Source organism: Festucalex cinctus, chromosome 2 (assembly GCF_051991245.1).
Source record: "Festucalex cinctus isolate MCC-2025b chromosome 2, RoL_Fcin_1.0, whole genome shotgun sequence".
Classification (NCBI taxonomy): domain Eukaryota; kingdom Metazoa; phylum Chordata; class Actinopteri; order Syngnathiformes; family Syngnathidae; genus Festucalex; species Festucalex cinctus.
This window is the reverse complement of record NC_135412.1, coordinates 8,049,684-8,063,547: the sequence shown is the minus strand read 5'-3', so window position 1 is coordinate 8,063,547 and position 13,864 is coordinate 8,049,684. Positions and strand designations below refer to the sequence as shown.

The window sequence follows — 13,864 nt, the reverse complement described above, 5'->3', positions numbered from 1 at the left end:
GAACATTAGTGAAAGTCTGACAATATGTAAATACTTCTAGTAAGCCGTGGACTGAAGCGTAATCTTATGAAGGTTACTAAAAACGTTTTTATATACAGTAAAATACATAATTGTCTCAAAGTGTTCACCAAATGTGACACCTGAATCACACATATGGCTCTGACGCCTCGACGTTGGAACAGGTTCTCATTCGCAACAGCTCAAACTGGAGCAACTTCCAGGATTGGAACAGCTTGAGCTAACATTTAATTAGCAGGCTGAGAAAATCGTTTAAATCATGTTGACAAATACAACATTGTTGCACAAGACGGAAAAAGCGCATGAATGGATTAGTGTTAAAAGTGTGCTGAAGTACCACGACGACACTTTTAACATGGTGAGCATCCGATAGCTTTGAGAAAAGCACGTTCGATGTTAACTGCAGTGAATCAGCATTGGTTGATTGGTCCTCTGTGCAGCTGGAAGTTTTTGCAAATAAAGGTGAGCAGAGATTAAAGAAGATGTGCACCTTCTCTCCTTTTTGAATCTTAATTTACAAATCTCCGTCTGTCGTCTTAGTTTCTCAGCTTGACTCTGCGTTTATCCTCATATCCTTGTTCTGTCTAATCTCTTCCTGCACCACTCACATGCTTGAACTCCACATTCAACATCAACATGCTGAAGGAGGATGGTGGGCGTTAGTTCTGAATATACAGCACAATGTTAATAACACCCCCCTATAAAAAAAATGTAAAAGAAATATAAAATAAAAATTGGACTAAACTAAGGAAATGCTACATTACAAAACAATCCTGTGATTATGATTTAATGCTTTGTGACTGGACGTTTTGTTTAGTGAAGCGGACTAAATAAGAGAAGCTTTGTACATGGGGTAAAAAAAACAAACAAAAAAAACAAACAAAAAAACCAAAAAAGAGTACAATAAGTAAGAAGTGGCTACACTTGTCTGATATTCTCCCTGAATCAGTGAACTAATAGTAGCTACTCTCTAAAATGCAGAAATGTTTTAAATTCTCTGCTTAGTTGATACTGTAAAATTCAGTTCAACCAACATTTTGGAAATGTTACCGTCATTCAAAATCAAATTTATCCATTGCTATTTTGGATGACCGTTTTCAGTGTCGGTACTCTATGAATAAAATGATTCAACTTACCTCGTCCCATTCTGACGTGAATGACGGCGATTTCTCCAGCCGTTTCTTCCCACTGCTACAGTTAGAAACCGATTCACTTCGGTTCCCCAGCCCTCCGTCTTCCTCACTCGGAGGCGACACGAGCAAATCCGAGTCCGACTTGGAGAGGCTGCGGGCCAGCTTCAGGTCCCCGGGTGGACGCATCCTACCAGATGCTGCCCCCAAGTCCCTGGGCTCCTTGTTCACAGTGGCGTAAATGGCTTTTGGATCACAGTCTGTTAAGATGGCAGCCATACTGGGACGGCTCGGTGGGGTTGAAACGGCTTGCTCTTTCGCTTTGGCTCTCGACTGCGGCTGGCTCTGGCCAGGTGGCGGGACACCTGGAATCCTGAACGGCTCCTCGCGGCAATCGAACACGGGAGAGGATCCGTGCAGAAGGCCGGTGAACTGCTCTGGGACACCTGCACCCTGATCCAAGCTGAGTTGAGAGTTATCTAGACAGAGAAAAACACCACAAGGTCAGTCCGCAAGGAGGGGAGAGTTGTTTTGGAGGGCTGAAACTGGATGGAAGACTGAGCGTCAGATCCTTAGGGCAGGGCTCATAAGAAAACCGCCCACGCAGGCGCTCAAACAGTTTTGTAATTGTTTCCTAGCAGGGGTGATGGAGTGAGGTGGGGAGGGGGGGAAAAGTTGGAGAAGACGGGACCCATATGTTTGCGAGAGAAATGTCAAGAATCCGCACTCGGTTGAAAGCAATCTGATGACAAGCTGCTGGTGCTGAACGCCTGCAGTCTCGATTAGCCTTTATTCTCGATCGGTAGGCACACTTGTCTGTTGTTTTCCTTCCTTCCTACTCAAACGACAGGCTAAGCTTTGCTGCCTGCACACGCGCATCATATTAAACACAATCCAGAAGGGAAGACTCACCAAGGGGAGTTCCACTTCAAGAGGGCGCCTTCTCCAACAAAAACGACTCCTTAATGAGACTGCATAGCAAGTGCAATTAAAAACAATTTGATTTTCCTCCTCCCTCCCCACAGGAATTACAGCCACATAAGCCCCCTTTCCGCCATTAAATCCACCACGCAGCTTGGATTTGCTTTAAAGAGGCATAAACGCTACTTTGGTTCCGTTTTTTTTCCCCGTCTGACTTACACATTGCTGTGTTGTGTGCCGCTGTCCGCCCGTGTAACTGGTCGTTCTCTGTTTTCTGAATTCTAATTCTGGACTCGAATGAAGGCTCAGGAATGGAAATTTGAATCGCCCCATCCTCAGTGGACAGACTCGAGGTAATTAGCACAGTGACACATGCGCAGGGAAGGGAAGGGACTGTCTCTGTCAGGGTCACGGGGTCAGGGTGTTTGGTGACAGGGAAACTAGGGCAGTGGTCACAAGAACCAAACAGAGACCAGGGGAGGTCAAGTCACCATTTCAAAAAGCTTGCGTTGCCTTTTCTCTTGTCTGACAACACCTTGAACTCCTGTCACACACTGCCAAGCATTTGAAGTTGAAGTACGGGAGGGTTTGCGTGTGATGAGGAGAGGTGAGTGGTTGTACTGTGAACATGTCAGGATCCTTGCCAAACTCAGAGTGTGAACGCCCTCTGAGCACATTGATCTGGTTCAGAGAATCTCAAACTCGCGTAACCGCCTCCAAAATCACGACACAGTCCACCTCTGCTATAAGCCTCTCTCAGAGAGCGTGGCTCAATATTATTGCAGCTCATGTGCTGCAGATTAGGTCACTACAGATGTGGAATACGTGTTTCCTTTGGCACTGCAAGCACCGTGTTTCACGAATGATGTCATGTTTGGTCTGCAGAGACAGATGCAGTGGTGCCAACTATCATTCCACGTCGCTGCACTTTCGAAATGGACTTAGGTTGGGAGGCAAACAAAGTCTTACTTTTATGTCATCATATGTACTTCTTTGCAGTCTAACAGCCCCATTTTTTGCTTCTATTTCAAGAACCATTCTTCAGTGGTCACTAAATTGAACTTCATGCAGAGCCGTGTGTTCCTAATTTCCTGCGGTGAACAACATTGAGATTGTGACTGATGCTAAACACAAGTATGACTATGCTGACGAGGCATTTATCCTCCACCTGTCACATGCTGAGCGTACAGAGGTCTGGTCCACAGAAGGACGAGGAATCAGATCTGCCTTGCACACAGCAAAAAGTCACGCCCACAAAAGCAAAATGAAATATTTCTACTGAGACAGCTGGTTTGGATTTCGTTGTAGCAATGTAGTTGTGCCTTTAAAGGGGCTGTCTGCCGGATTCACTCATGAAAATGCACTTTTTAAATACAGGATATACACACTTTAACTTTCTCTCAGTCTACACATCTGTGTTTTTGTTAATCTTTTGTGGTAATTTCGTCCTAAACCCCCACCTCCCCAGCTTGTATTTTGCCATTTTGTGTTTGTTTTGTAAACAGCGGGACGTTTCTGTGGAAAGACAGTATTTACAACCCTCCAGCCAATCGCAGAGCGGGGGGTGGCATGTCGCAAACGGGGCCGGGCGAACGTGTCAACTGCGTGACGTCACTCCCGCGGCAATTTGACAGCACACACGGATTTCTTTTTTTTCCCACTCACTCACTCTCTCACTCACTCACTCACAGAAGCTTACGTGTGAATGAGTGAGTGAAAACACATTCTGATCCTGTATACACACAAAGCTCACTCACAATGATAGATGGTGATTATGATCCTGAATAATACGACTCATCAAAAATACCCACTGTACATAGGTGGTTGCACACAAACAAATATAGGACGTACAAAGCACAACAAAGACATGATTTCCCTGGCGGAGGTACATTCAAATGTGTAAGCTCACCTTCTAAAGCTCGCAGGCCCACCTGTCCTGAGGGATGCAGTGTTTCCGTTGTCGAGTTTTGTGGTGTGCCAGAGTTATTTAGGACGTTGGATTTGCACTATAGTGGAACACAAACGAGTAAGTTAGTTCATTCCAGCCATCCAAAAATTCTATGGAATGTGTTAATGAACAGTTTAGGCCCAGTTTTGGAGGATATTGTTTAACTATTATAATTTACAACACAAACTATTTATATTTTTTGGGGAAAAACTGCTATCTAAACAGATTTCTATAAGGCAAATAGTTGAGGATTTTACAAGATTTTGGGGCGGTCGAGACCCTGTAACCTACCAGAAAATATCAGCCCCTGGGGACTGAGCAGCAGCAGAATCCCATCTCAGAACCAAAACAGGAGCAATCTGTTTGTAAGCTGACCATTTTTAAAGCGGTTACTAGGGAATCATTCATGGTCACAATTTTGATCATGACACAGAGCAGGAAGCGTAGGAACCATTCTTGCGTGTAAACATTATCTTGATGAACGACAGTGTTATGAAGAGAAATGTTACTTAATTGTAAATAATTAATTTGCATCTTTGCAGATTCAGAAACGCTCCACAGTATATTAAAAACAAATTATTAGTGTCAAATTTAATTTGTATGTGTTGCGGGCTGCTTAACTCATTCACTCCCAGCCATTTTCACAGAAGCAGTCCCGTTCGCTCCCAGCTGTTTTATTGGATTTTGACTGATTTTGCAAGGCCCACAGAATATTGTGTTCTATTGCTATAAAAGCATGGAACCTATCAAAAGAAAAATGAAAAAGTATGTTTCTATCTGTTTCCGTTTTGCAGCAATTAGCATTAGAAGAGAGCTAAGTTTCATCAGTTTTCACAAATCTATTTAAAATTCAAAGTAATTTATCTTTTTTCTACATGGCCCTGGTTGATCTACTTTGCTCTGCTGCCACCTGCTGGCCGTTTGTGTAATAACTACAATTTCTGCAACCGTTCTTTGCAGTTGAAAGGCTGCATCAAAGCCTTCTGTATGCTCTAGCATAAAAAAAACAACAACAACAAAAACGTCTAAATACGTCTTTGGGACAATTGGAACATTAAAAAAAAAAAAAGTATTTACACGTTATTGGGAGTACATGAGTTAAAAATGTTGACCAGGCCACAAATGGCGCCCGGGCCATAGTTTGGACACCAATGGTGTAACCAGTCATCCTCTCAAAATATGCAAATCATAACGCAGATTATTTCTGCTATTGCTAAATAAAGGAGCTAAATGATAGACATTGATAATCTAAAGGATTTGGCAGTTTGCAGAAGATAAAGTGTTGAACATACCTGAGGTAGGACACTGTTGGATGACTGGATACATGTGTTTTCATCTAGGGAAACATAAGGCACAAGAGTAACCATATGGATGAATTTTCCCATCCTGCTTTTTTGAGTGCTTATAGGATGTGAAGGTGATGTACAATAAAAATGTTTGATGCATGGAGAAATTGACCAACAAATCTGACAGACTCTTGATTAATCTTTTGCCAATTAAAATGACAACGGCCATGCAGCCATGATGATAAGGTTGATTTATTAAAGCTAAATTCATCCGTTCCCTTACTTGCCACTTGAAGAATGCAAAATTCCCCTTTCTTCCACCTTAATGTAGAAATGTATTCATTTGGGGAACTGATTGGGGTGGAAACCTGACGAGGTTTGGGTCTAAAATGTCTCTATTGAAAGCAAGGTCTTTCCACTTGAATCACATCTAAAGTAATTTTGCATAATAACATTTCATAAAGTCCACTGATATTGAGAAAAGTAGCTTTATTGACCCTGTATTATGCTTAGATTTAATCCATCAGTTGTATCAATTTAGTATGACAGCTCATTATATATGTACTCGGATGAATTTATGAATGTCTGTCAAGGTAATACCACACACTCACCTTTATGAAACTGGGATTCTTGGCTACGCAGTGGGACTTTGGTTTGAGCAGTCAATAACAACTCGTATGTGTGATCCTCTTCCTCCTCAGCAGCCTCTCCTCGCTCATCAATACTGCTATTTGCAAAGAGAGCCTGCATAGATCAGGTGAGGAGAGAGTCACTCGAAATGAACATGACTAATTATTAAATATGGTCGGCAAAAACGGAAATGTCCTATGATTGACCATTAGCATCAGTTATCCCATTCTCTTGCTTTCAGAGGTCTTTTTTTCCCCCTAAAACTTATGTCCTCACCTCTGAGCTCACCTCTTCTTCAGGACCAGGGCCAGGATGTGATGAGTGAATCAAGCGATCTTTCTGTGAGAGACAAAAAGTTTCCAAAGTTGAGAAAAGCAAGCGCCCCAACCATACAGCCAGCGGAGCTCTATCACCCTCTAGTGGCAGTTAGGGGTTCTCACACTGAACAGCTTGCATAGTCTGTGTTGTTGTCTGACCTTTCCCGCTTCACTGTCTGGCCTTCCAGAATCCCTGTCCGAGGATTTGCCACTTGTAAGGCTGTCCAGAGAATGGCAAGAGGTAGCTTCAAACAGAGCTTCATAAGGACTTTCCTCCTCAGGCCCCGGGGCCAGCCCCGAGATCAACTCGCTCATTTTCTCCAGATCGCCTATAAAACATTTGATAACGTGCCCAGATCGCCTATAAAGTATTTCCTAATGTACCGTGTGCATACAAAGTCATTTAATTCAACATTGAGCAGAGTTGTCAACAACATCATACCCTTGTTTCGAGGGCCGGGACTCTCCAGCGATCGAGGGATTGGTGGAGGGGGGAGGTCAATGTCAGGAGGCTTTCCGCTCATAAGTCCTGCAGCAGGCAAAACAGGAGATTCGATCACAGTGACTAAAACCAGACAAGTTAAGACGAGACTTCCAATGCGATTTGTGATGTTTTCTTATCAGTTTCGAATGATCCCACCTTGGATAAGACCTGCTATCGCTCTGCTTTTCTGAGAGGGCATGTCTTTGACAGTGTCCAGCGCTGTCAAGCCCTTCTGGTCCAAAATGTTCACATCGATACCTAGGAGTCATCACACGGAGGAGTTTTGCCACCACTCCTGCCAACTCGTTTAATCAATTTGCCGAGGCAAGCGGAAGCATTAGAGCAGGGGTGTCCAAACTACGGCCCGGGGGCCATTTGCGGCCCGCCGTCCATTTTTTTGTGGCCCGCGACATATGCTAAAAATGGCATTTGATTCAGTTCAAATAAAATAAAATAAAAAATGTTAGGAGATGGTCAAAGTAAGAAGGGAGAGTGTTGAAAAACACAGGTGATATTAAAGTTTATTTTAGTTAACTAAAACTAATGAAAAAACTACAATTCAAAACAACAATTTCGTTAACGAAATAAAATAAAAATTAAGATGCTTTTTTTTAAAAAAAGAAAAAAAAAGAAAACTAACTGAAACTACATTTGATGTTTACAAAACTAACTAAAATAAAACTAACTATAATTATAGCAAAAATGTCATTCATTTTAGTCTTTGGTAATTAATTTAATATATGAGCCTTTGGGGATGATTTTAAATGCGATTTTTAGCCCATGGTGTTTTTTAAATATTGCGCACAATACACATTAAAAAACACAAAAAAACTAAAACTAATACTGAAACTAACTAAATTAAAACTAAGCATTTATTAAAGAACTAAAACGAATAAAAAACTAACAGAAGCACCCTGAAAACTAATTAAAACTTACTAAATTCATAACATTATGTGGCCCTTGCGTCCTTCGGATTTTCCGCATGTGGCCCTCAAATGAAAAAGTATGGACACCCCTGCATTAGACCTTACGTCTGACCTGCACTGAGAAGTTTCTGTACCACATCTGTCTTCCCAAACAAGGCTGCTTCGTGGAGTGCACTGCCTTTCTCCGTCTGAAAAAGTGGAAGGAATGAGAGAAACATTTTTAGATTGCTTATTGAGTTTTGACTATTGGTTCCGCTACTATTGCTATTTATAATCACCAAATCACCAAAGTTCACTCATAGCAAGAAAGAGTATGCAAAAAGTGTGAAAGAATGATGTATTCCAGTTTGCTGTACACTAGTTTAATATTGCATTGCACTACTGTATTTATTTATTAATTACCTGTGGTAGAGTGCAGGTCCTTCATTTTCTATACCCATACATTCATATAGGGACATTAAATGAGCATCCTATATGATGTGTTTATTTTGCATCGAGTAAACCCCTCTAATAGCAGTTCATTTTCCAGGTCACAGGATCATGCTAATTACAACCAGCAGGAAGCACGGCCTCAAGTACTGAGACACGGCTTGATTTCGAAGAAAAGGAGGGAGGAAGAAAAGACAAAACAGATGGATGAGACTTTGATACAGAATGAGCTACAGATGCCCCTCCCACTTGTGGGGGCATGAACGATCCAGCTCAACTTTTCTCATCATCGTTGTTATTAATAGTATACACTATGTTTTATCATCATTTTGTAGTGCTCAGGAATGTCACATTGCCAAGTTTAGCGAGAAGTAGCATGAGACACAGGAAATGCTGCAAGAACAGCCTGGGTTTGCATATGAGGCAAGACAGAAGGTTGTGATAAAAACACATTATTAGAGCTGAAGGCGAGAGAGAATAAGGAGTTGGTCCCCGTCGGGCTGTGCGACATGGCAATAGGTTTGAGGTTGAATTTATGTAACTCAAATGATTCGAATAAATGGGTCCTATTTTCTCATACCTCCTGTGTTCTTTTTTTGAATACTTGATCACGTCTCTTATAACATTCAATACTAAAACAATTAATAAAAGCATGTATTGTCAATTGTTTCACACCAAACTCCTCCAAGTATGTCTTGATGCCAGGGGTGTCCAAACTTTGTCTTCCGAGGGCCACATACAGAAAAATAGAAAGATTCAAGGGCCACTTTCAATTTTATTTATTTATTTTTATTATTATTATTTTTATTTTTTTATTTATCAAACACAATAAAATAAATGAAGTAATTATACATTGTTGATTAAATGTTTTTTTTTTTTTAAACTGCTACTGCCAAAATTCATAAGGCAAATAGTTAAGAATTTTATTTTTATTTTTTATTTTTTTTATGTTTTGGGGTGATCCCTGTGTGCCACAATAATAGATCAGCCTCTCCACTTGAGCAGTAGCTGAATCGCAACTCAACATTCTGAACCACAACAAGAACAATCTGTAGTAAACTAACCACACTTAAGAACAATGCAAAAATGATGTTTTCACAAATCGGACCTTGACACTAAGCAGCAAGTGGATGGAACCATTTTTGTGTCTGAAACTGTATCTCCACAGTGTTAAACACAAATTCAGTAAGTATTTTCGCTGTAAATTTACGTGCAGCTTTGCATATCTAGAAAAGTTTAAACAGTACTCTTTTTTTTTTTGGGCCATAGTTTGGACACCCCTGGTTTATGCAATAGGCAGCAACACACTGTTCCCACAGAATTGGAAGCAAACACTTGAACAAGAGGTCTTTCGAGAGATGAAGGGGTAAATCTGATGATATAAAAAAAATCCCACCTCATAATTAATGTCCATGCCAGCATCAAGCAGCACCTCCACCACGGACAGGTGTCCGTTACGGGAGGCCAGGTGCAGCGGCGTGTGCTTCTTAGTGTTGCAGCTGAGCAGGTTGGGGTGTGCGCTGAGTAGCAGCTTGACCACCTCTAGCCGGCCATACAGTGCAGCCAGATCGAGGGGAGTCTCAAATTTGTTGTTCCTCATGGTTGGGTCCGTCAGCTCTTCCAGCAGCAGCCGCACCACCTGCGAGTGTCCGTACTGGGCGGCACAGTGCAGCGGCGTCTCGTTGTCGTTGTTCTGTTGAACATTAGACGGATGTGTGTAAAAGCAGCAACACGGACACACACAACATTGATAAAACTAGATAAAGAGAGATAGAACATGGGCTGAACTGTTATTGACACAAGGTTAGACTCAAAAAATGTTGTAAAAGCCCCAACCACCATTAAAAAACACCAGTGCACAAGGCGGAGAATGGAGGATGATGATTAAGGGTAAACATGGATAATAATGACAGGTGTGGCAGAAAGGGATTGCCACAAGCAAAGATGAAAGAAACGGAGGCACCAAAGACTTACCCCGGGTTTACACCGGTTGTGGTTGCGGTGCGGTTGCGGTGCGGTTGCGGTGCGTTCCGGCGACGCAAGCAATTAGATTCCATTCATTCGAATGGTGCAGTTTACACCGCTTGCGGGTGCGTTGCGTGTCGACTGCGTCTCAGCTGCGGCGTGCCGCAGCCCTTCCGCAAGGATAGACCTATTTTCTATTTTTGCCGGACGCCGCAGCGGTAGGCCTCGGGCAAATGGCAAGCTAGCACAAAACACATCGAGCGGGACAGGAAGACCGACGCAGTTTCGATATAAATTTCCGGTTACCTTTCAAGATAAAACACTCGCCAGCTCCTATTTCGCAAGCATGCTAGCAAAACGTGATGTGGGCGTAGACGGGCCTGGAGTTAACGTGCGAGGTGCTCATTCACGGTTTAGACACCAGCGAACATGGACGAGGAGAGGTTTATATTGGAGGTAGAAAGCCACAAAATAAAAAAAGTCCACTTCTCTTTCTGCTTCTCTGTTGAGCACAGACTTTCTGTGTGTTTGTCGTTGTTTTTAATGCCACATGACCGCGCGGTCACGCGAGACACGGCGGGAAGTGGTCGGCGACGGAGCTGCCGGACCGCAGCTGTGTGGATTGGCCAAAAAATTGACCCGCCCGGAGCACGCAGTCAAGACGCACCGCACCGCAGCCGCACCGCAACCGCAACCGGTGTAAACCCGAGGTCGCTGACAACTTGGATTTTTTCCGATGAAACCAAACATTTTATTCATGTTGCGCTAATTAGTCCTGCTTGTGCAAAAATGACCTCATGGGTGCGCTCAGTCCATGAATCCACATGATGAGGCAGATAGATGTAAACTCGCTAAAGTGCTGTTTTCTTGATACGATGACTCACAATGCGGCAACAAAATCAAGACCAAATGAGGTTACTCTCGTAATCATGGCCAGTAGGGGGCGGAGTTTGCAGAGTTGAGTTTTAGGAAGACTGACGACACAGACAGAGACAGTCGAACTGAGACGTGATGCATTGACACTCTGCACTGTGAAAGTCAAGTACACGGAAACCTCACAGTGAACATTCTACGTGGTACCCACCATGGCAAAGTCAATAGAAACCAGAAATTGTGAACTAAACGTGTCCCGGAAGGCTTTTACATTTAAGAGTGTAGAGATGGGTGTGTCAGATAAGAGCACAGAGTACAGTATGGGCAATCTTTCAACAGATAAGCCCCTAACGCTACCCCACTTACGCGTGCACGCTCAAGCGCACGCGCTCGCATGACAACACATGGCGCCAGGTTGTGTGCTGCTGTGTGGCCTCAGGAGAATGTTTGACATGTTCCACCTTTACTCTGATGGGATCCTGAGACGAGGACAGATACCTGCAAAGCAGGTGACCACTTGGAAGTTGAGCAGGGATGGAGCTTAGATGTGATCCCTGTCATCACAAAAGCACTGTTCACACTTGAAATACAAATATGTACGACTGGATTGTTATCCACTTTCCCCTTCCTGTGACAACACAAATTGCCATGTAAGCAGAGAAAAGGCGGTAGGGACCGCGCCTAAGAGGAGCGTGCCCACTTTCATCTGTGATGCGCCGTCAAGCATTTGCTTATTTGCGAGATAAACTCAGAGAATGCAGATGACTTCAGCATGCAAACATACATGCTGTGATTACATCAGCATGATTCACTTCCTCAAGTATGAAGGTCCGCTGCCTCAGTGGTCATCTCGGTGATTCTTACGCACATTATCCATACAAAACAAGTGATTCTGCATTTTAAGCTAGACAGATGTAATGCCCGCGGGTACCTGGGACCCCCCCATGGACCGCATTAGTAGCTCACAGGGTTGTTCTAGAAATTGCTTCATCATCACATATTCATCCAATATAAAACATTTACTCCCACGTGACAACATGAGCAGTGGAACATGACACTTGGTGATATGATCCTTTGATGACAGGATGCAACACTCCTGGAACTCAACAAAAATCATCCGCAACTAACGTTGACTTTAGGTGCTCTTTGAATGCTGCTTGTGGTTATGATGGTAGTGGGTATTTTTGTGATGTGTATATTTCACAATATATGGATATGTCGATCTTAACTCAAACGCCTGTCGTCCATGTATTTGTTTAGCAGTTTTTACCAGTTAAATGTACCGTATTTTCACGACTATAAGGCGCACCTAAAAGCCTTCAATGTTTTCAAAAGCTGACCATGCGCCTTAAAATCCAGTGCGCCTTATATATGGATCAATATTGAGCCGCAACAGGTCTCTTCTGTCAACACGCTATCGGAGACCCTGTACGATCGGTGACGCGCATGAGCAGAAGATCCCGCCATCTTGGATCGCTAGCTAATACTAATACTTTACCTCAGGGAAAATAATAAAACAGCTGTTTATTCATTTTGGGAGTGAATGGAGTTGTCAGAAAGCTGGTTTGTAATCTATTCATAAAGTTTGACTGACCTATCTGACTGTTTTGTTGACCTTCCCTTTAGCGCAGCACCATCTAATGGATGCATAACGTAAACCCAGCCTCTACTGTAGCGCCTTATATATATATAAAAAAAAAAAGTTTTAAAATATGTCATTCATTGAAGGTGCGCCTTATAATGCGGTGCGCCTTATAGTGCGGAAACTACGGTACATTATACAGTTGAAATTCCAACATAAACACCAATTTTAACTTAAAAGCATGTAACTGAAGGCATAATAGCTAATGGCTTTCATGGAAATGACAGTTACCTTAAATCAAAAGGGTATAAAATATTATAGCTGTACTTAAGTTGGTTAGCTTTATGATATAGTGGTTCAAGTTCAATTTATACAGGTATTACAGTCAAGCCACGAATGTTGAAATATTCCTGAAGCATTCTCTTTACAGTTAATGAAGATTAAATGAGGGCAACAATTTGAGCCTGGAACAAATCAATTCCTTTCATATTATTTTCTATGGGAAAATATGCTTTGAAATTTAGTCAACCTGTAGCACGGTCAACCTGTAGCATGGAATAGCCAGTGTATGTGTTTTGAGGTTCTATTGTATCTTGCAAATGTTTTCAACTATATTAGAAAAGTGATTTCAAAATAACAACAAAAAGGAGGCAGCTACTATATATATTCTATAAAGAAATCTGAATTGTCACATTTAAAACAAGTGCTGTATCATGTCCAAAGTCAATTCAGTAAAAAAAAAAAAATACGCAAGGTGGCTGACAAAATATTCACACCAACAAAATCTAGAGATTGTACTGGACATGAGTTAATCAACTTTTACTATTAACATAACTTTAAACATCATGACAGAAGAGTCAGTCAAAGGTCAGTTTATCTTAAAGGGATTTAGCCATTTTCAGCAATAAAATGTTACCATATAATTAATTTGAGAACATTTTTCATGTAAAGTTAATACCCTTAACAACACATGTTGTCACTTGCTGTCAACTGAAGGAATATGACATCACAGGTGCTCAGAGCTCAGGGTACTCGCAAAAAGGTATTCGCAAACTGAGCCGTGATTGGTCACTACCTGAGCCCTGAGCACACTTGATAATCATTTTTAGTCTACAGCAAGTGAAAAAAAAATGTGTTTTGAAAGGTATTAACTTTGCATGAAAAATAATGAAGCTTTCAAATTAATTACAGACAAAATATGAACTTCTTGCTGCTGAAAATGGTGAAATGAGTCAAGTATCCATTTACGTGATCATTCCAACAACGCATATCAACAAAAGGTTATGGGCAAATGGCAATAATGCCTCGCAGCCGCACAGAGAGAGCTTTGAAATTCAAGTGGCACTTCCTGGACA

At 42.0% G+C, this 13,864-nt stretch overlaps 1 protein-coding gene across 13 annotated transcripts in view; it reads right to left on the bottom strand.

The window, feature by feature from the left end:
- Window positions 1-13,864, bottom strand: part of anks1aa (ankyrin repeat and sterile alpha motif domain containing 1Aa) — a 62,426-nt gene that overhangs the window by 23,639 nt on the left and 24,923 nt on the right. For 12 of the 13 annotated variants that reach the window (XM_077512605.1, XM_077512604.1, XM_077512607.1 and 9 more), the window contains 10 exons: window positions 9,486-9,782; window positions 7,773-7,848; window positions 6,891-6,992; window positions 6,693-6,779; window positions 6,410-6,579; window positions 6,210-6,272; window positions 5,915-6,047; window positions 5,310-5,353; window positions 3,979-4,075; window positions 1,155-1,627 (listed from right to left, as the gene is read on the bottom strand). In XM_077512605.1, the coding sequence (XP_077368731.1) occupies window positions 1,155-1,627; window positions 3,979-4,075; window positions 5,310-5,353; window positions 5,915-6,047; window positions 6,210-6,272; window positions 6,410-6,579; window positions 6,693-6,779; window positions 6,891-6,992; window positions 7,773-7,848; window positions 9,486-9,782 (1,542 nt within the window). The remainder of the gene's footprint in view (window positions 1-1,154; window positions 1,628-3,978; window positions 4,076-5,309; window positions 5,354-5,914; window positions 6,048-6,209; window positions 6,273-6,409; window positions 6,580-6,692; window positions 6,780-6,890; window positions 6,993-7,772; window positions 7,849-9,485; window positions 9,783-13,864) is intronic. The other variant, XM_077512606.1, reaches the window with a different exon arrangement.